The following is a 20,553-nucleotide window of genomic DNA, read 5'->3' on the forward strand; positions in this document are numbered from 1 at the left end:
CAACATTGATAACAGCACCACCATTAAATACCACAATAATATATAGTGCGTCCTGCATGTTACTTATGTAATCAGTTGATTCTAGAGGAAAACAACTAAAACACATGAAAATAGGAATTTTGACTGGAATGTTCAGCCATACAAATCCTTGCTAAAAGAGAGTTTTTCAGGCGGCAGTACAGACAGTAAAACCTTCAGTTAAAGTATTTTATGGAATAGTCAAACCAAAACTAACCTTCATTGTTTTAAAGTTGTAGATGACCACAAATAAACGTCCATGCAGCTCTGGTGTATCACAAAGACTGAAGTGAAAAACTGCTTCAAATAATCAAACTGTGAAGATTCCAGCAAGATGGTATCAAAGACAGGTTGTGCTGTCAGACCAGAGTTATGGTGAGAGCATCCGGCGAGCGCGCGGTCACGGCGATCAGATTACTGATAGCCAGCCTCCCTTACCCTCTATCCAGGAACCCCCTCATCCCCCCCTCTTCCTGCTGCAGAATGGCAGGCGAGTGATGCCATGATCTCTCTGTATCGAACTTTTAATCGATCATATCTCGGCCGTGCGATCTTCAAATGGAGTCGAATTGTGTATGCATGTTAAGTGTTCCATGCTGAGCGCAGCCATTATAAAATAAATTCTTTAGGATTTAATCCTTAGTCTCCGGCAGTATGACTGAACAATACCACTCGGCCACCCAGTCCGATGTAAGTCTCTGCGACTTCAATCTCAGTGTGGCAGTACATTAATCTGCTGACCATAAACAAGGAATGCCGCGTCCAGCTGTCTCTCTTGCTCTCCAGTAGGTTTCTCAGCGGGATACCTGCTTGACGACGTTCTAATTGATGGCACGCGAACCGTGTAATGTTTAGCCACTGCGCGAGTCGAACCGCTCTATTGTTCAGTCATACTGCCGGAGACTAAGGATTAAATCCTAAAGAATTTATTTTATAATGGCTGCGCTCAGCATGGAACACTTAACATGCATACACAATTCGACTCCATTTGAAGATCGCACGGCCGAGATATGATCGATTAAAAGTTCGATACAGAGAGATCATGGCATCACTCGCCTGCCATTCTGCAGCAGGAAGAGGGGGGGATGAGGGGGTTCCTGGATAGAGGGTAAGGGAGGCTGGCTATCAGTAATCTGATCGCCGTGACCGCGCGCTCGCCGGATGCTCTCACCATAACTCTGGTCTGACAGCACAACCTGTCTTTGATACCATCTTGCTGGAATCTTCACAGTTTGATTATTTGAAGCAGTTTTTCACTTCAGTCTTTGTGATACACCAGAGCTGCATGGACGTTTATTTGTGGTCATCTACAACTTTAAAACAATGAAGGTTAGTTTTGGTTTGACTATTCCATAAAATACTTTAACTGAAGGTTTTACTGTCTGTACTGCCGCCTGAAAAACTCTCTTTTAGCAAGGATTTGTATGGCTGAACATTCCAGTCAAAATTCCTATTTTCATGTGTTTTAGTTGTTTTCCTCTAGAATCAACTGATTACATAAGTAACATGCAGGACGCACTATATATTATTGTGGTATTTAATGGTGGTGCTGTTATCAATGTTGAACATTACAAATTTGTGTTCATGAAAACTATTTTACTTGCAGCACTTCAAAGGCTACCACAATGGATGATCCATTAAAAACCTGTCCAATATGCAACGAACCATGTGACGTCGAGTTTAATACCCTGGGAAAGAAAGGATGTGCAAGTATGTTCTCTCTCTTGATTTGTTTCAATTCTTATGATAAATTTGAGTTTCTTAGTGTTCTGTATACTATAACGTTTGTTTGTTTGTTTGTTTGTTTTATGTCCTTTTTTATTTTGTTTGTTTTTGTTCTTTTGTTGTTTTTTCCCTTTGGTGTTCTTTTACATGTTGTGCTGTATTTGTAGTTTGTTGTATTACTGGGTGTCATCCAGTGAGACTTATCAAAGCAAGTGTGTGGGGTCATAGCCGGTTAACAAATTGCGTGCTTCTGTTGAAATGTCTATAAAAAAGAGTTTGTAGTGAGCAATGTTATTTGTTTGTTGATACAGGAATCAAGGATTCGAGCCAGAGAAGACAGAACAGAACCGTTCAGCCTACAGTTGGTCAAAGGGTGCATATCGAGTGTCGAAGGGATTACACCAACGACAATAATATCGAGAAAGACTTAAGACAGCAAAACAGAGATACCGATAAGACTGAGCTTGGAGAGCGAAGCACACGATCTAAGCAACACAGATTTGACTTTGCAAGTTGCTGCTTTTTCTGTGGGACTCGGGTAAATCTTTCCAAAACACGTGGACCTGATGAGGCATACAGAGTCAGAACATTATCTTTACAAACTGAAATTTTGAAAAAATGTGACGAAAGAAATGATGAGTGGGCAGATATCGTCAAGGGAAAGCTTGAATTTGCAAGAGACCTGCATGCAGCAGATGCTGTGTACCATATAACTTGTAACTGTAACTTCAGAGCGCTTGGTCTGTCAATTCCCAAACGTTATAATGACAAGCCAGGTGCATACGCACTGACAAACGCTCCAAGCCGAAGTGTGGGTAGACCACCGGACACTGAAAAACTTGAAGTTTTTGAGAAAACAGCAGAATATCTCATTAACCACGATGACGAACAGATCACCATCGGAGAGCTTGTGCAGAAAATGCAAGAGTTCAGTGGAGGGGTTGGTTACACCACCAAATGGATGAAGGAAAAGCTCTTGGAGAGATTTGATGAAAAAATCATCATAGCGAACATTCTGGGCAAGTCTAATGTTGTAACATTCCGCACAACAGCTAAATCCATTCTTCATGATTTCTACAATTCTCCGAAGACTAATGACGATGAAAGTGAAAAACTGAAGCTGGTGAAAGCTGCTGCAGCACTGATAAAGAATGAAATAAAAGCTGCTTCTGCAACGACAAACAAGGAATATCCAACATCAGAGGATATTTCTTCAGGGGCGTACAACCTGGACTTTGTTCCCCAGTCCCTTCAGCTTTTCCTGCGTTTGATTTTCAGCGAAAAAGATGCTGACAATAAAATTGCATCTGTGGGACAAGCAATTGTCCAGGCAGCTCGACCTAGGGTTGTCATCGCCCCACTTCAAATTGGACTTGGAGTCCAAATGCACCACCATTTTGGCTCCCGATATCTGATCGATGTGTTGAATGCGATGGGCTTCTCGTCTTCCTACACAGAGGTGCAGAGATTTGAGGCAAATGCAGCTGTGTCCCAAAGTACAGATATTCCAGGATGTGCCAAGAATGTGATTCTACAATACGTGGCTGACAATGTGGATCACAATTCCTGTACCTTGGATGGATACAATTCTTTCCATGGTATGGGAATGATTGCTACCACAACTCCTGGAACACGACGAACAACGCCTATTCCTAGGTTGGATGTCACCTCCAAAGATTCAAAAGAAAAGGGAACAATTGACATCGTGTATTTCCAGTCAAAGGCAGTTCACTTTGGGAACACTACATACAGGGAACTAAAAAACCTGCGAGCTGTTGACCCATCTATACACCTTGATGTCTTGTGGAAGGTGGTGTGGCCGCTGAAGCCTGCAAGACCTTCATGGTCTGGAACGATGCAGGCTGTCCACAACGACCGTCACCCTGGTAAGTCGAGCGTTTTCTTCTTGCCAATGATCGACATGAACCCTGGTGATCTGACTTGCATTCACTCTACACTGCTGTTCACGGCGAAGGAAGCAAAGAGACATGGCTCGACTCCAGTGCTCACTTTCGACCAGCCCCTATTTTGGAAAGCCCATGAGATCGTCGCCAACAAACCTGATGATGCTGACTTGGCCTCCATTGTTCTAAGGCTTGAAGGTTTTCACATGGAAATGAGCTTTTTGGGCTGCATTGGACGTTTGATGGAGGGCAGCGGTCTGCAGGAGGTGCTAGAACTGACATATGCACCAACAGCTGTCAACTACATGCTTCAAGGCAAGGCAGTGTCCCGAGCAGTTAGAGGCCACTTTCTGGTTGACTCGGCTCTGAACGCACTCCTGACCTCACAAACGTTCAAAATCTCTCTGCCACTCCCAGACCTGGATGTGACACTAAGTGACGTCTCCATTGAGGAAATTGATAGCACAGATGTACCAGAAGATGTGCAAATTGCTGGGACAGTGGATGATATCGTGCCATCAGCAAATGAAGATGCTCCTGTCTCATGTGAGGAGCCTGATGGGGACCTTGCCCGTGCAGCCAACATGTGGGACTTGTTGATGAGTGGAGCTATCCCGCTAGGAGAAGTTTGCGTTGATGAGACAATCGCATCGATTCAGCTAAAACTAGAACGCCAAAAGCAAACCCTCAAGTGCCACCCCACAGCTGCACTGTGGATTCAGTACATGGACATGGTTGACATTCTGCGCAAGTTCCTCAAAGCTGAACGCACAGGAAACTGGGACCTGCATCTGTCCACTGTCCATGAAATGATGCCTTTCATGGCAGCAGCAGGGCACAACCTCTACACCAAATCCCTCCACCTGTATCTCCAGGACATGCTGCAGCTGAAAGAAACTCACAAGGATGTCTACCAGAGCTTCCAAGCCGGTCACCATGTACGCAGGACGGATCGATGTTGGGCAGGCCTTTCTACAGACAGATGATTAAGAGAACAACTAGCATTGCTCTTTGGAGAATGTACAAATATGTATTGGAGACTTTCTTTATTTCTATGACAGTGACCGGTGTGAGATGTTTTTCAAATGTACAAATGTGTATTGGAGCCTTTCTTTATTTCTATGACAGTGACTGATGTTGTGAGATGTTTTTCAAGGGACATAATTATTATCATTCCTGTTGTTTCCTGATTTTTTTCTGATTACGGAATGTGTTCACAGATATTTGTATTCAGTGAATGCATTCATTGAGTGTTTTATGACTGCTTTGATGCTCAATTCTGCAGTCTGCAGTCGACCAATGCATGACTAACGCTGTGAATACATTATTGGTCAATAATGTTTATGAATGTTGTGCAATGTTTGTGTAATGATGTTGGAGTTATGTGCTTTGAATTTAAAATGTTGTCGATTATTTGATTATGTGATGCTTTATCTAATCAATTGCCTTGTTTACGTTTGTTGTTTCATTGCTTGTGTTTGAATGGTTTGCTTTTGTATACCCTGCTCCCTTGTCACGCGGTAGACTATCCAGCGACTTCCTGACATCATTCATCTTACTTTTCTTAGTTTACACTGCAAACTTTGTGGCCTTTTTACATGTTGCTTGAGTGCGCTTACATTCTCCTGTACAGGAATACTTATGTTTTTGTAGAACACAACCTTCACAAAGATGATGTTTGGTTTAAAATGAGTACAGTATTCTACTTTTAGTTGAAAACAATAAATATGACCTTGTGTACCAATTACTTTGGAATTTCCCGTCTGTGTGTGTGTGTGTGTGTGTGTGTGTGTGTGTGTGTGTGTGTGTGTGTGTGTGTGTGTGTGTGTGTGTGTGTGTGTGTGTGTGTGTGTGTGTTTAGTGCGTGTATAAAAAAAATATTCGTTATGCTGGTGAAAATGATTACACAGCCTTCACTTCACGCATAAACAACAAATTTGACCTCATGACCCAATGACCTTGACCTTTTGATTTTTAATATCTTAGACATTTTTTTATATTGTAATCATAAACTGTGACTTGCATGTTATATTTGATGTTCGTGGTGTCAAACCAGTTCAGACAATGTAAAAAACGTAGAATCGCTTTGTGACAAAATACACACTGACAAACACACTTGATAACTTTTTTAAAACTAATTATATTTTTCTCGATTTTTGACCAGACATACTACAAACATAGCAGAACATGAATCTGAAAACAGAAATTCTTTAGCAATAAATCCTTGGTTATGGTGCCATTTTCCGTAGACTGACTAGGCAAGTAACGCACTTGCGGAAGAGAGAGGTTGCGAGTTCGACCCTGGGTCAGGGCGTTAGCAATTTTCTCCCCCCTTTCCTAACCTAGGTGGTGGGTTCAAGTGCTAGTCTTTCGGATGAGACGAAAAACCGAGGTCCCTTCGTGTACACTACACTGGGGTGTGCACGTTAAAGATCCCACGATTGACAAAAGGGTCTGTCCTGGCAAAATTGAATAGGCATAGATACAAATTTCCACCAAAATACCCGTGTGACTTGGAATAATAGGCCGTGAAAAGTAGGATATGCGCCGAAATGGCTGCGATCTGCTGGCCGATGTGAATGCGTGATGTATTGTGTAAAATAAATTCCATCTCACACGGCATAAATAAATCCCTGCGCGATATAAATTGCATAAAATAAAATTAAAATAAATAAATCCCTGCGCTTAGAGCTGTACCCACGGAATACGCGCGATATAAGCCTCATATTGATTGATTGATTGACATCCTCGTATAGTCACAGTATACTGACACCAGTCCTAGCATGATAGAGCGGCTGTCACTATAGGTGTCTCTCTTTGTGTGTCTGTATTATATTACTTGTGATTAAAACAAAAAATGCCTGATGGGAAACAAATAGAAAAAAATGTTATGACAGGGATTCCCCTAATATTTCCGAATGTCATTTCTACAATGACGCTTTAAATAACGTCTTGATGAAAGTTGGTTGACGTGAAATGTGGCTTGAAAAAAAAGAGCATTACAGCAAGCAGAGAATGCAGAGAATAGGGAATATTATCTGTCATAGGGGTACGATACCAGTTAATCACGTTTAACCGAATGTTTGGAGATTCGAGAGTGGAAGATAAGTAGAGTGATATATGGGGGGTGTCATTATTGAAGAGAGAGAGAGATGGAGAGAGAGGAGAGTTGGGAAAAGAGAGAGTGTGTGTAAGAAGGTGAGAGACAGAGGGCGATGGGGAGAGGTTGAGTGATCATATGAGGGGTGTTGTCAATATTAGAGAGATAGAGGGGAAGAGAAGGAGAGAGAGAGATGGGAGGGTGAAGAAAGAGAGAGAGAGTGTGTAAGATGCCTCCATAAGAGATGTAGCCTAGAATAAAAGCAATATCTCTCGATACATGTATTATTTCTCTTAACATGTAAGTTATTGTTCGTAGGCCTAATATGAAAACAATAATTTTGAAGTCTGAATCCAGTATCATTATTTTGAACTGTTTCGGTCTATACAACGCTTCCGTGTAGCATATATATCTTTCATATTCTCTTGGGACGGGCCAGGGAATGTGTTACAAACTAACGCTTGCTTATATCAGCAAGCCCAGTCAGTTCTAGCAGAGGGAATGAAATACAATTATGCTCTAGATTGGTCTCTAGGTACTCTACGGAATGTACGCGAGTAGTAACATATGATAGCGGTCAGTGGATCAGTTACCAACATTCCTACTGACATCTGGTAGTGATTTAGTCTTGATGGTGATCGGTGCTTTCCTTCGTTAGCCACTGGACTTGTCAGTTACATTTTGACGATTATCTGAGCGACCCCTTTTACAGAAAATTCAAATATCAACCGAACCCATTCATGGAAGATCAAATAGGATGTACATTAGGTCCCTAATCACGAAGAGGGTCACCTAGAAACTCGCTCAAATATGTGATTTTTCTTGATACATTGTTAACTAATCTAAAAGATTGGAGTTTTCCTAACAATACACACACACACAACGTATTCGTTTTGATAACAACAATAATGATATGGCATGTATCAATAGCCGGCATGTGATAAAGGGGTAACAAAATAATAATTAACAAGTGACCATAATGATCCTAATACTTTCCGTTTATCATATCGTGCTGTGGTTGTTGTTTTATTATTTAAAGTCTTCGTCTCGGGCTGATTGGTCCTGATATGGCTCAAAAGAGTCCGCTGGGCCGAAAGCAAAAATCAAGTAAAGTATCTGGGGCTGATAGAACATATGGACCCTAACGGGTGTATGGTCAGCAGTATATTAAAACCCTTCATGGCCGGATAATATGGTACCTAGGGTCACCAAAGTTCAGAGCTTCTCGGCATCGACTCCGATGAGCATGCTTCCTAATAGTGGTGTCAACAGTTTTATCAGTTTTGGAGAAAAGTGGGTGCAAACGAAAACATTTAAACAATGCCTGACGGGATAATGTTGGCACTAGGATCATCAAACTACAGAGCAAATCAATGTCAATCACCACAAACTGGGGCCTTAAATTCGGAGAAAATAACTGTGTCCTTACTGGAGACAATTGAGTTTGTTTGTTTGTTTGTTTGCTTAACGCCCTGCCGACCACGAAGGGCCATATCAGGGCGGTGCTGCTTTGACATATAACGTGCGCCACACACAAGACACAAGTCGCAGCACAGGCTTCATGTCTCACCCAGTCACATTATTCTGACACCGGACCAACCAGTCCTAGCACTAACCCCATAATGCCAGACGCCAGGCGGAGCAGCCACTAGATTGCCAATTTTAAAGTCTTAGGTATGACCCGGCCGGGGTTCGAACCCACCACTAGGCGCCTTACCACTAGGCCAACCGGACGCCTTACCACTAGGCCAACCGTGCCGGTTAGACAATTGAGTACATGTATACGAAATAGCATTTCCTGGCGGGATAATTTTGAGTGACACCAGGGTCATCAATCTGCAGGACATAATTATGAGCGTTTATTCCCATGGACCTCGAGCTCATAGCCAAAGTGAGTTTCAATAGCTTTACCCATTTGGGAGAAATGAGTACATATATATGTTAGTCATATTGAGAACAGACACAAGTCAAACGGGATAATTGCACTATGATCAACAAACTACTTCGTTTGAATGCAAATGTGTTGTTGTTCGTCACCCAGAGGGTGGACGTTTGCGTTTGTTCCGGTCAGTCTATATGTCACAAAAGTCACTAAAATATCACTCACGTGAACTGTCAAGACGCAAAATAGATAAGTTGGTAAATTGCTCTCCTAACGTGACAAAACGAAAGTGTCCGAAGCAGGAGATTGAATTCCATTGGCGTCGTTAATCATTGTCCAAAATTTAACGAACATAGAACCATTTTATTCAATAGTCTACCAACGTATGCTCTGGATTGCAAAACACTTTTGTTTGGCAATACTGATTTAACTATATCTTTGAATATGAAAATATTTTCTGCTGTACAAGATTACGTTATGTCAACTGATCGCTTCGGCTGATAGTATATTAACAGTGACAGCAATAGATGTAGCAAAGCATTCTCTCTCTCTCTCTCTCTCTCTCTCACTCTCTCTCTCTCTCTCTCTCTCTCTCTCTCTCTCTCTCTCTCTCTCTCTCTCTCTCTCTCTCTCCCTCTCTTTATTTGTATAAAATATTATGAAATATTTTGAAAGAAAAAGGTTAAAGTTATCACTTGTTCGCCATGTCTTGTTATCAGAATGTGTATTGATAATTAGTTTTGGAACGTGTCCATAAGCAGTCTGCTTGTTAACGTTCTTAATGTTGTTACTGTATATAACATGTATACAAGAAATTAATAAAAACACGCTTAAACCAATTTAACAAAAAAAAAGCTTACTGTGTGACGCAGGGGTTTGTCGGACCTGTTCTTCTTAGGGGTTGGGGAGGGAGGAGGTGTTGCGTTGTTGTTGGGGTTTTTTTTTGGGGGGGGGAGAAGAACATTGCAGTTATGATAAAAAAAAAATTCTGTCAATATTTGTCCCGCGCTAATCTGTGTGAAATCGCTTACCGTTGCCAATTATAATTCATATATTAATACAGGTACTGGTAGCCTCAGTCACACGAAATTGCTAATTTCTGTGGTACTGGGCAACTTTCACGTTATTCCTTTTGCATGGGCATAGTGGAGGCCACCTCGATCAGGACTGGCTGAGTCTAATGTGTTTATTTTTTAATTAAGTGGGTTTATTTGAACATTAAATATTTTTACCTACCGCCGGAAGCCCTTCGGCACCCCTGAAACTCGACATGCAGCCGTCCGGGATAAAATTGCCCGAGAATCCAATAAACACTTTAGACAACACAGTATCATGTCAAATCAAGTTTACTCTCAAACCTATCAAGTTGTTATCGTTGTTACTTATTGGAATGGCAAACACGGGAACATCCATTGCCTATGGTTTTTGTAATGTCATAGCTGTATTTTTCCCTGAAACTTTTGCAAATTATTTGTAGGCCAGTTGGTTAGGACACTCTTGCTTCATCATGTTCTAATCACGTACGTTCGAATCCACGCGGTGTCACATTTTTTTCTCCCTTTCCCCTACGCTACATTACTTTTCAGGGAATGTGTGCTGTTCATTGTTATTTTATTTTACTGATACGTTTTTTATAATTTAATTCGTCATCCAGCGGGAACGTTTGCGATTGTTCCATTCCGTAAGTATGCATGTATGTATGTCACAATATAGGTAGGTAGATGTAGACACACGATAGCCTATTGTGTGCAACATTTATATTGGATATGTCAAAGGTCAAGGTCATTACGGGGCCCGATGGTCAAAATACATAATCAGCCATATCTCCCAAAGTTCTGGGAATATTTCAATGAAACTTTTTTCATTACATACTCTGAGGAAGGGTCTACAAAATAGCAGTACAAAATACCAAGTCACAGCGAGAAATGTTTCAGAAATTCGAGTTAATTTTTTTTAAGTTGAAGGGACTAATGTGCTGCGTCTTCATGTTCAATTTCATAAAACATGGTTGGCTGGTTCCAAAGTTATAAGGGTTTTAGTGTTTGATTCTCCAATTCTCCAATGCATAAACATCCATATCTCCCAAAGTTCTGGGAATATTTCAATGAAACCTTTTTTTATTACATACTCCGAGGAAGGGTCTACAAAATAGCAGTTACAAATTACAAAATCACAGCGAAATGTTTTTCGCAGAAAATCGAGTTGATTTTTTTCTCTTTTGAATTCATGAAGGGACTAATGGCCTGCGTCTTCATGTTTAATTTCATTTAAAAAAAAATGGTTGGCTGGTTCCAAAGTTATAAGGGTTTTTACCATCATATGTGTGGTTATCATATGACTGATAGTTAAATAAGGCTTCGCTGATCAGGGGAGCTAATCTACTCCAATCACCGTCGCTTTGAAGCTATGAATACAATAATAAATCAGTCATGATTCAGACAAGATAAGTCGACCATTGCAACAATAATAGCAATTGATCTGGGATGGATTCGCATAGACACTTTAATATCCACACAATCAGTGATTAATGAAAATCATAAAACATTTGTTACATCCCGTGAGGAGCACGAGTATTGCTAGTGATAATAATAATAAACATTTAGAATCCGAATACTTCCTAATGCAAGGAGCCCTAGTCGGTTACATAAACCGAAGATGGGGAGGTAGAACTTTTCTCTCCCTTCTTCAATGCTAGCGTTCTTGGCCAGGGCACGGTAACTTGATCCCAACACGAAAAGGAACGCTGAAAACATGGTCCTGTGGCACCGCGAACCGGTGGTCAGCATCTGACTTACAGTGCTAGCTCGCGAAGCCACGGCGAAAGGGCTACGGCTGTAACCCGATAACGGCATCGGCTGATAACAAGTTCACGCTGATATCAATGGCCTTGCTGCATCGCCAATTATCCTTCTGAGGCTCGGGCACCCCGCTGCACCAGCCTCTCCTTTCACCTCTACTTCTGGTGGCCCAATCGGAGGGAGGTTCCTCTGCCAGCCACCGATGCTGGTTGCTTCGCCTTTTCGTGATATTTGACCTCCTTGACCTTTAATAACATCTAGCCTTGTGTAGAGCACTTGCAAATTGGCGATTTATCACAAAATCAGGACTATCATAATGTAAGACAAGTACTATACACTTATAACTTTTTTCGTATTTTTTTGTTGCTGTTTAATTTTATTATTATCATAAAACTATTAATATTATAATTAAGTTCTCATGACCCACAATCTTGACAATAACTGAAGTAATGACATCAGTGACTATGCCTTGAAGCTCTTGGACAACATTCAAGTGTGTGATATTTATTCTGATATTACTGACAACCTTGAAAAATAACTGTGAAGTAAAACAGCACCCGAGACTATTAGCCCTGACGTATATTTGACAATGTTCAAAAAATGTTTCTGCTACTATGGGAATAACTGAGGTAATGGCGTGAAGTAATTAATATGTGTTGTTCATAAATGTGTAATATTGTGTTTCACTATGGCTCTCACTGATTGTACACGAGGGTCCATAACTCTACAGTCTCGTGCCCTGTTCCCCACTGACGCTGCTGCTCCATTTAGCGAAACAGTCATGCCTAGTGAGTTAGATAACCTGCAGACAGCAGCGGCACCCCCCACCCCCCACCCCCACTCCTCCGAAAATAAACAAAGGGACCATAAGGACCATTAAACCGCCCGCTTATTACCCCACCCCTGGAATGAAGTAAAAGAAGACCCCAAAAATAAATACAAAATTAAAAAATAAAAACACCTGCCAAATTAAAGAAGTTTGTAACATGAACTATAAAAGATGATTAACCAACAATCAAAAAACAAGAGGAATGGGTTCAAAGGGATCCCTGCGTCACATTTCACACACAAAAAATAACATGAGATTTAACCCACGGCAACCTTGGAGACCACAGGCGAACATTGACATACCAACTACGCCATAACGGGTTACAATTATAGATTGCGCTCACAACTGTTTTTGTCTGCCTTTACCTCGCGGGCTTTTACGGGCTATGTAAGGATCATTTTGTTTAACTTCAACTAAGAACTTGATTTACAGACACATTTTTAGCAGAAACACCCTGAATTGTTTCAACAGAGTTGAAGGGTCGTCTTCTGAGTATGTACTACAAACATTTTGATTAAAATATTCAAAGAAGTTTGGGAGATCTATTGATGTTCACGTGTATGTGGGGTTATGGAGTCGTCGAGTCGAAGACTGTGCGGAAACGGTACGCCGATTACATCATGTTAGATACACAACCTATATACTATGGCTGTGTAGCCTAATCACAATTAAATTGGACGTGCACGAACCATACATTTTAATATTTTGAACCGAGTGACACCAAATGCTTTGATGTTCGAGTCTGTACTTTCAAGCAACACAGCATGATTCATCCCATGTGTTTTACACCATAAGTGTAGCAGAAGTCCCTATACAATCTTCATGTATCATACCATTATATAATCTATGATATATATTAATTATATATGTATAGATAAGGCTATACACTTATCATTGCTTGCCTTAAACCAGACAAATAGAGACAGACAGAGATAGGGACAGACGGAGAGACCGACGCGGAAACAGATAAATAAAGACAGACAGGAGGAGAAAGAGAGGGAGAGAGAGGGAGAGATCTAAAGACAGAGACAGACAGCGGTAACAGCATCAAAATACATCATTTAACAACGATATCTAAAAGCATAATACTATTGGTGGTATATGAAGAAAAGTATTGAAAGGAGTGCCTGGCGGGATAATAGTACGACTACGAATATAAGGTTTAGTTACAATCGTGTGAAGCCATCTTTGAAGGCATACGCACAGATTCAGCTCATTTGACTCTAAAACATCCGTTATCTGAGTACGGACAGTAAAACAGAAGGACTGCGTGACTGTATAGCATTCTGTATACATACTAATTATGCTTATACTGTCTTATACTGTTTAAAACGTTCGCCAGAGACGTTTCTGTTTAATTTTGGTAGCACCTATTTGAGCCTCGTGCTTTTGTGTTTCTTCATCTTGCCCTTTCTATTGTAATTCGGACTTGCGTACTTCTCTTTTTAACTGTCAATAGACACTATACAGTGTTCGATGAAACAACGCATCAGTTCAGGCGCAGTCAAGTCCAGACTAGCCCCTGTCAGTCACTCCAGTACACGCGTTCGGAATGCACGACATAGCGTGCTTGACTCGATACGGTTAGTTAAACACTTCCCCTCTGCCTTCAGGTAACTTGACACTGATAGCGCGGCGGGGAGGTAGCTCAGTTGGTAGCGCGCTGGCTTTGTAGCCAGTTGGTCGCTATCAGCATGGGTTCGATCCCCACGTTCGGCGAGAGATTTATTTCTCGGAGTCAACTTTGTGCAGACTCTCTTCGGTGTCCGAACACCCCCGTGTGAACACATGCGCACGAAAAAATCCCACGTTCACAGCGAAAGACTCAGGGCTTGGAAAACACGAAGACACGCATGCATCATCTCTCGTCTCCGATTATAATGATCGTATTTCGATACTTTGACGAGACAAACCCAATGCTGGTGTGTCGAAGAAGACAGCCACAGCGGGCTTGTTCGAATCAAAGTATCACACCATAACTTCAACGTATTACCAATACCTGTCCCAATATAGACCAGTTGGTCTAAGAGGACGTTAAACCCTAAAAGTCAGTCACACTGATAGCCTTTGCCCAGTCCATAAAACAAGAGGCACATACAACACACGCACATGGGTAGAGGAGACGAAATAGGTGAATAAGAATAATCAGATATGTAATAGCTTTACTGCATTATAACAAACATTTAGGTGTTAATGCTGCTATTTTAAATTAAAGCCATGCTTTTGTTGTTTAAACTGTGGCGTCATTTTCTGGTTTTGTTTTTGTATCCGGGGTTGTAAGAATTTACATGACAAATACAGGCATGTGATCATGCAGCCGAGTTGCAATGAGAAAGGCAACACAGATTCAGGCAGTTCGAGTTCATCATTAAAATTGTCTTCTGTTGGTCTTTGGCATGGTGCGTGTCAAGACCTCACAGTCATGCTGGGAAGAAACCCTAGGTAGTGGAAGGTTACCGCTGTTCTCCCCTCACACTCTCTGTAACTCTCACGGTCCCTCTTTCTCCCCCCCCCCCTCCCTCTCTCTTATCTTATAATAAATTTAGAGTACAAATATATATCTCTCTTTCCCCCTATCTCGATTTCTCTCCCTTTCCCTCCTCTCTCTGTTTCCCTCTTTCCTCTATCAATAAATTTAGAATACGAAATTTTTTCTCTCTCTCTCTCTCTCTCTCTCTCTCTCTCTCTCTCTCTCTCTCTCTCTCTCTCTCTCTCTCTCTCTCTCTCTCTCTCTCTCTCTCTCTCTCTCTCTCTCTCTCTCTCTCTCTCTCTCTCTCTCTCTCTCTCTCTCTCCTGTTTAGAATGCAGTGAACGTTTCGACATTTATAATTGTTACAAAACATGTTTGGAAAAAGAGAAATACATTGAATTAATCGAAGATATTAAGTACAGAGTTGCTCTTACTCGTTTCCGCGCAGGAGTATCCGAAATCAACGCTCACAAGTTTCGGTACGCACCAAACCAAACGACAAGAAACTGTCCTCTCTGTACAGCTGATAAAGAAGATGAACACCATGTTGTATTTTTATGTCCCTTTTATCAAGACCTTCGAGCAAAGTATTTGACAATCTCGAACTCTAAGACGCTGCAACAACAACTTGTGTATTTCTGTGGCAGTAATGAGGATAATTTGATGAACAGCTTCAGCAGATTTGTGTTCTTCATGTTACAGAAGAGACGAACCCTTAGAAATCAGGTTCGGTGACATGTCATCAGGGTCTTAATGTATTTGTTGAATTTTATGCCTGACTATAATTTATAACTGTGCAGATACTATTGCTGTTATTTTAACCACTATTGTAAGGGGCTGTGGCCTGAGACAATTAAAGATTTGTTCTTGTTCTTGTTCTTGTTCTCTCTCTCTCTCTCTCTCTCTCTCTCTCTCTCTCTCTCTCTCTCTCTCTCTCTCTCTCTCTCTCTCATAATTTATTGATAGTGATACTAATAGTATTCCTTCTCCCCTCACGCTCTCTGTATCTCTCACGGTCCCTCTTTCTCCCCCCCCTCCTACCTCTCTCTCTTATCTTATAATACATTTCTCTCCTCTATCAATAAATTTAGAATACGATATTATCTCTCTGTGCCTCTCTCTCTTACTGTCGTTGCGCGCGCACGCTTATTATGAGGTAAGGGAGGTAGAGGTAGGGGGGGGGGGAAGAGGGAACGTGAGCTTGAGACGGAAAAAGTGAGGAGAGAATACTATAAATATATATTATGTAATAGAGAGAGAGAGAGCGAGAGAGATATAAAAGAAAGAGAGAGAGAGAGAGGGAGAGATAGAGAGAGAGAGAGAGAGAGAGAGAGAGAGAGAGAGAGAGAGAGAGAGAGAGGGAGAGAAAGAGAGAATATGTAAAGCGCTTAGAGAACGTCAAGCGCTATATAAATCTCCCATATAAATAAATAAAGGAGTGAGAGAATACTATAAATATATTATGGAAAAGAGAGAGAGAGAGAGAGATAGAGAGAGAGAGAGAGAGAGAGAGAGAGAGAGAGAGAGAGAGAGAGAGAGAGAGAGACTGACACAGTTTAATTGAATATGGGCCTACAGCCCCTTTCAATGGGGCCCGGGGTACACATAAATCACAGGAAAAAAATAGAAAACATGATATTTAAACGTATGCAAAATACACAGTGGTTTGTTCCAAGCTTTCCTCTATCAATAATCTAGCACATCAATGCTGCCTAATATATACATACAACCGAGAGAGAGAGAGAGAGAGAGAGAGAGAGAGAGAGAGAGAGAGAGAGAGAGAGAGAGAGAGAGAGAGAGAGAGATGTCTAATAAAGTTTGTTTTTAGGCCTGTATAATGTTTACTATTCACTTCACTATTGGTCATTCTTTGTAAAAGATTGTTTCTACTCAGTTATTTACTGTCAATGATGCTTGAGACACAAGAGAACGATTGCTGTTATTTTCAAATCTGCAGTGAGAACTTTTAGGTTGTGTGTAAAAAGTTGGTTCTGTACGTATATTCCATACGTTAAGTACCTTTGAATCTCAAACCGCTACTACTTGACAAAATGATGAGCCTTATTTACAAAAATAGTTCAAACTGTCTGTCTATGGATGTCTGAATTGATTGTGCTGTCCCGATATATACAGGTCGAAATAATATGGCCACCAACATCTCTATGTCTGTGTAATAAAACCTTGGAACCGCAGGCGACGTTAAGTACCGCTATGTCCGTACGGAAAGCACTAAGTACCGCTATGTCCGTACAGAAAGCACTAAGTACCGTTGGTCAAAACACCCGACTACTCCCAATTAGGGCTAGGTTTCTACTCAGTTATTTGCTGTCAATGATGCTTGAAATACAAGATAACGATTGCTGTTATTTTTAAATCTGCAGTGAGAATTTTTAGGTTGTGTGTAAAAAGTTGGTTCTGTACGTATATTTCATACGTTAAGTACCTTTGAAATTCAAACCGCTACTACTTGACAAAATGATGAGCCTTATTTACGAAAATAAAGGATCGTAGTTCAAACTAACATGCCTACATATAAACAGCATAAACAACACACAAAAGTATTATGTACATGGGTTTTAACATCGCAGGTACTTAGCGCGGTACCTAGTGCAGCCAAGGTCTATGCACGGTACCTAAGGCCCTCTCATACGGACATGCCGGTACTTAGCGTCAGCCTCGCACACACACACACACACACACACACACACACACACACACACACACACACACAGAGTAATGAATACTAACCCGGGTCCAAGAATTTTGGAGAACGTGTCAGCTCGCAAGACACGACCATCCACATCCATGGACAAGAAACTGGCGATCAGGGGCTGTTATGAACATTAACATGAGCACTTTTCAATGTCACGGGCTGTAATGTACATTAACATGAGCACTTCTCACAGGCAGGGGCTGTTATGAACATTAACATGAGCACTTTTCAATGTCAGGGGCTGTTAATATGAACATTAACATGAGCACTTTTCAATGTCAGGGGCTGTAATAAACATTATCATGAGCACTTTTCAATGTCAGGGGCTGTAATGAACATTAACATGAGCACTTTTCAATGTCAGGGGCTGTAATGAACATTAACATGAGCACTTTTCACTGTCAGGGGCTGTAATGAACATTAACATGAGCACTTTTCACTGCCAGGGGCTGTAATAAACATTACCATGAGCACTGTTCACTGTCAGTGGCTGTAATGAACATTAACGTAAAATTTGGGCTGTAAAATTTGACTGTGAGGACTATGGGTGATGTGAACTGTGACTGCGGAAGGACAATGAGTGCTGTGAACTGTGACTTGGAGGACTATGGGTGATGTGTAGTAGGTGTGAGCGATGGTAGAGTAGAGGACGTGTGATTGGCGGGGGGGGGGGGGGGGGGGTAAGAGTGAAATGTTGACGTCTGTTTACTTTGTATGATGTAATGTAATGTATGATGATGTACTATGTATTGATTGCGTATGTATGGGGGTTATGATGTAATGTATATGTATGATGATGTATTCTGTGTCGATTGTGAATGTATGGTGGGGTGGGGGGGTATGATGTAATTTAATGTACGATGATATATTTGGTGTTTGATAGTGTATGATTGTTTGTTAGTTGTAGATTATAGTACGATGTTTGATGTTGTAATGTTTGTGCGTGTGTTATAATGCAATATGTTATGATGTAATGTGTGATGATGTATTCGGTGTTTGATAGTGGATGTATGCTTGTTAGTTGTAGATCTAGTACGATGTTTGAGGCTGTAATGTTTGTGCGGGTGTCATATGTAGCCGTACGAGGGTTCCAGTGTGTGAGTTGTGCATGGCCGGGCGCTAGAGTGCTGCATGAATGAGTAAGTGCATGTGGAGTTGTATGGCTGGGTGAATTGTGGGTTGCGTACGTCCGAGGGGCACATGTAGCCTGTGTGTCTGAAGTAGTGGGTATGTGTGCGTAAGGGTGTGTTGATATTGAACTTCAGTTGTTGCTTTGTAAATGTCTATGTATCAGTGTATTATGTCTTGCCACACACATGCCAAATTTCCTTGTATTGATGAGGACAATAAAATTTCTTGTATCTTGTATCTTGTATTGTACATTAACATGAGCACTTTTCACTGCCAGGGGCTGTAATGAACATTAACGTGAACACTTTTCACTGTCAGGGGCTGTAATGAACATTAACGTGAACACTTTTCACTGTCAGGGGCTGTAATAAACATTAACGTGAACACTTTTCACTGTCAGGGGCTGTAATGTACATTAACATGAGCACTTTTCACTGCCAGGGGCTGTAATGAACATTAACGTGAACACTTTTCACTGTCAGGGGCTGTAATGAACATTAACATGAGCACTTTTCACTGTCAGGGGCTGTAATGAACATTAACGTGAACACGTTTTACTGTCAGGGACTGTAATGTACATTAACATGAGCACTTTTCACTGTCAGGGGCTGTAATGAACATTAACGTGAACACTTTTCATTGCTCTCTGCACACTTTAATTTTGTAGAAACTGCTAGTGTTTTCTTTTATGAAATCAATTCATCAGAAAAAAATCCAGTTTACCATATGGTTCGATTTCAAAAAATGTCGCCAAAACTGTCCCCGGACTTTGGCTCTGCACATTCGTCGCGTCTAGGATCACCGAAACAAGACAGCAGCCCCAAACAACAGGGCAGCAAACGACGCTTTTAAAATTGCGAAACCCAAAACACCCAAAATGTCCTTACTGTCACGGTCCTTACTGTTACGATTCTGGGGCTAGTTTCCACTGTGTGCACAGCTAGAACACGTACTTGGGTTACACAGTGGGTACTTTAAATACAAATCTGATCAGTTTTAGATCTGTTTTATTGTCTGCGCGACGGTTAAATAAAAGCTTATCCTCTGTTACGAAAGAGAACAGACTTTGCTCTGTCGCAAGTGCTTGTTTTCGTCGATATTTTAAGCTGATTTCTCTGGTCAGCACCTAACATTGCTGCGAAAACATCAATCGCAACTAGCAGCTGAATAAAATAGTTCATCGACTAGCTTAGTCTGTTTGTTTGTTTGTTCGTTCATGGGCTGAAACTCCCACGGCTTTTACGTGTATGACCGTTTTTACCCCGCCATTTAGGCAGCCATACGCCGCTTTCGGAGGAAGCATGCTGGGTATTTTCGTGTTTCTATAACCCACCGAACTCTGACATGGATTACAGGATCTTTTTCGTGCGTACTTGGTCTTGTGCTTGCGTGTACACACTGGGGTGTTCGGACACCGAGGAGAGTCTGCACACAAAGTTGACTCTGAGAAATAAATCTCTCGCCGACCCCCTCGGGGGAAGAATTTACCCGATGCTCCCCAGCATGTCGTAAGAGGCGACTAACGGATTCTGTTTCTCCTTTTACCCTTGTTAAGTGTTTCTGGTATAGAATATAGTCAATTTTTGTAAAGATTTTAGTCAAGCAGTATGTAAGAAATGTTAAGTCCTTTGTACTGGAAACTTGCATTCTCCCAGTAAGGTCATATATTGTACTACTGTCTTGTCTCGTTCTTGTATTGGTGAGTACAGTATTCCTTTGTTTTTTAACGTTGTACTACGTTGCAAGCCCCTGGAGCAAATTTTTGATTAGTGCTTTTGTGAACAAGAAACAATTGACAAGTGGCTCTATCCCATCTCCCCCCTTTCCCCGTCGCGATATAACCTTCGTGGTTGAAAACGACGTTAAACACCAAATAAAGAAAGAAAGAACGTGGGGACGAACTCACGCTGACAGCGGCCACCTGGATACAAATCCAGCGCGCTACCGACTGAGCTACATCCCCGCCCAGCTTAGTCTTATTGG

General features: G+C 41.4%; 1 protein-coding gene across 2 annotated transcripts in view; it reads right to left on the reverse strand.

Annotated features, from left to right (window-relative positions):
- The window catches only part of LOC138966254 (kynurenine/alpha-aminoadipate aminotransferase, mitochondrial-like), a 119,953-nt gene that overhangs the window by 33,435 nt on the left and 65,965 nt on the right, over positions 1 to 20,553 (reverse strand). For both annotated transcript variants that reach the window (XM_070338394.1, XM_070338395.1), the window contains one exon: positions 17,475 to 17,557. In XM_070338394.1, coding sequence (XP_070194495.1) covers positions 17,475 to 17,557 — 83 coding nt within the window. The remainder of the gene's footprint in view (positions 1 to 17,474; positions 17,558 to 20,553) is intronic.

This window comes from Littorina saxatilis, linkage group LG5 (assembly GCF_037325665.1).
Source record: "Littorina saxatilis isolate snail1 linkage group LG5, US_GU_Lsax_2.0, whole genome shotgun sequence".
NCBI classification, from domain to species: Eukaryota; Metazoa; Mollusca; class Gastropoda; order Littorinimorpha; family Littorinidae; genus Littorina; species Littorina saxatilis.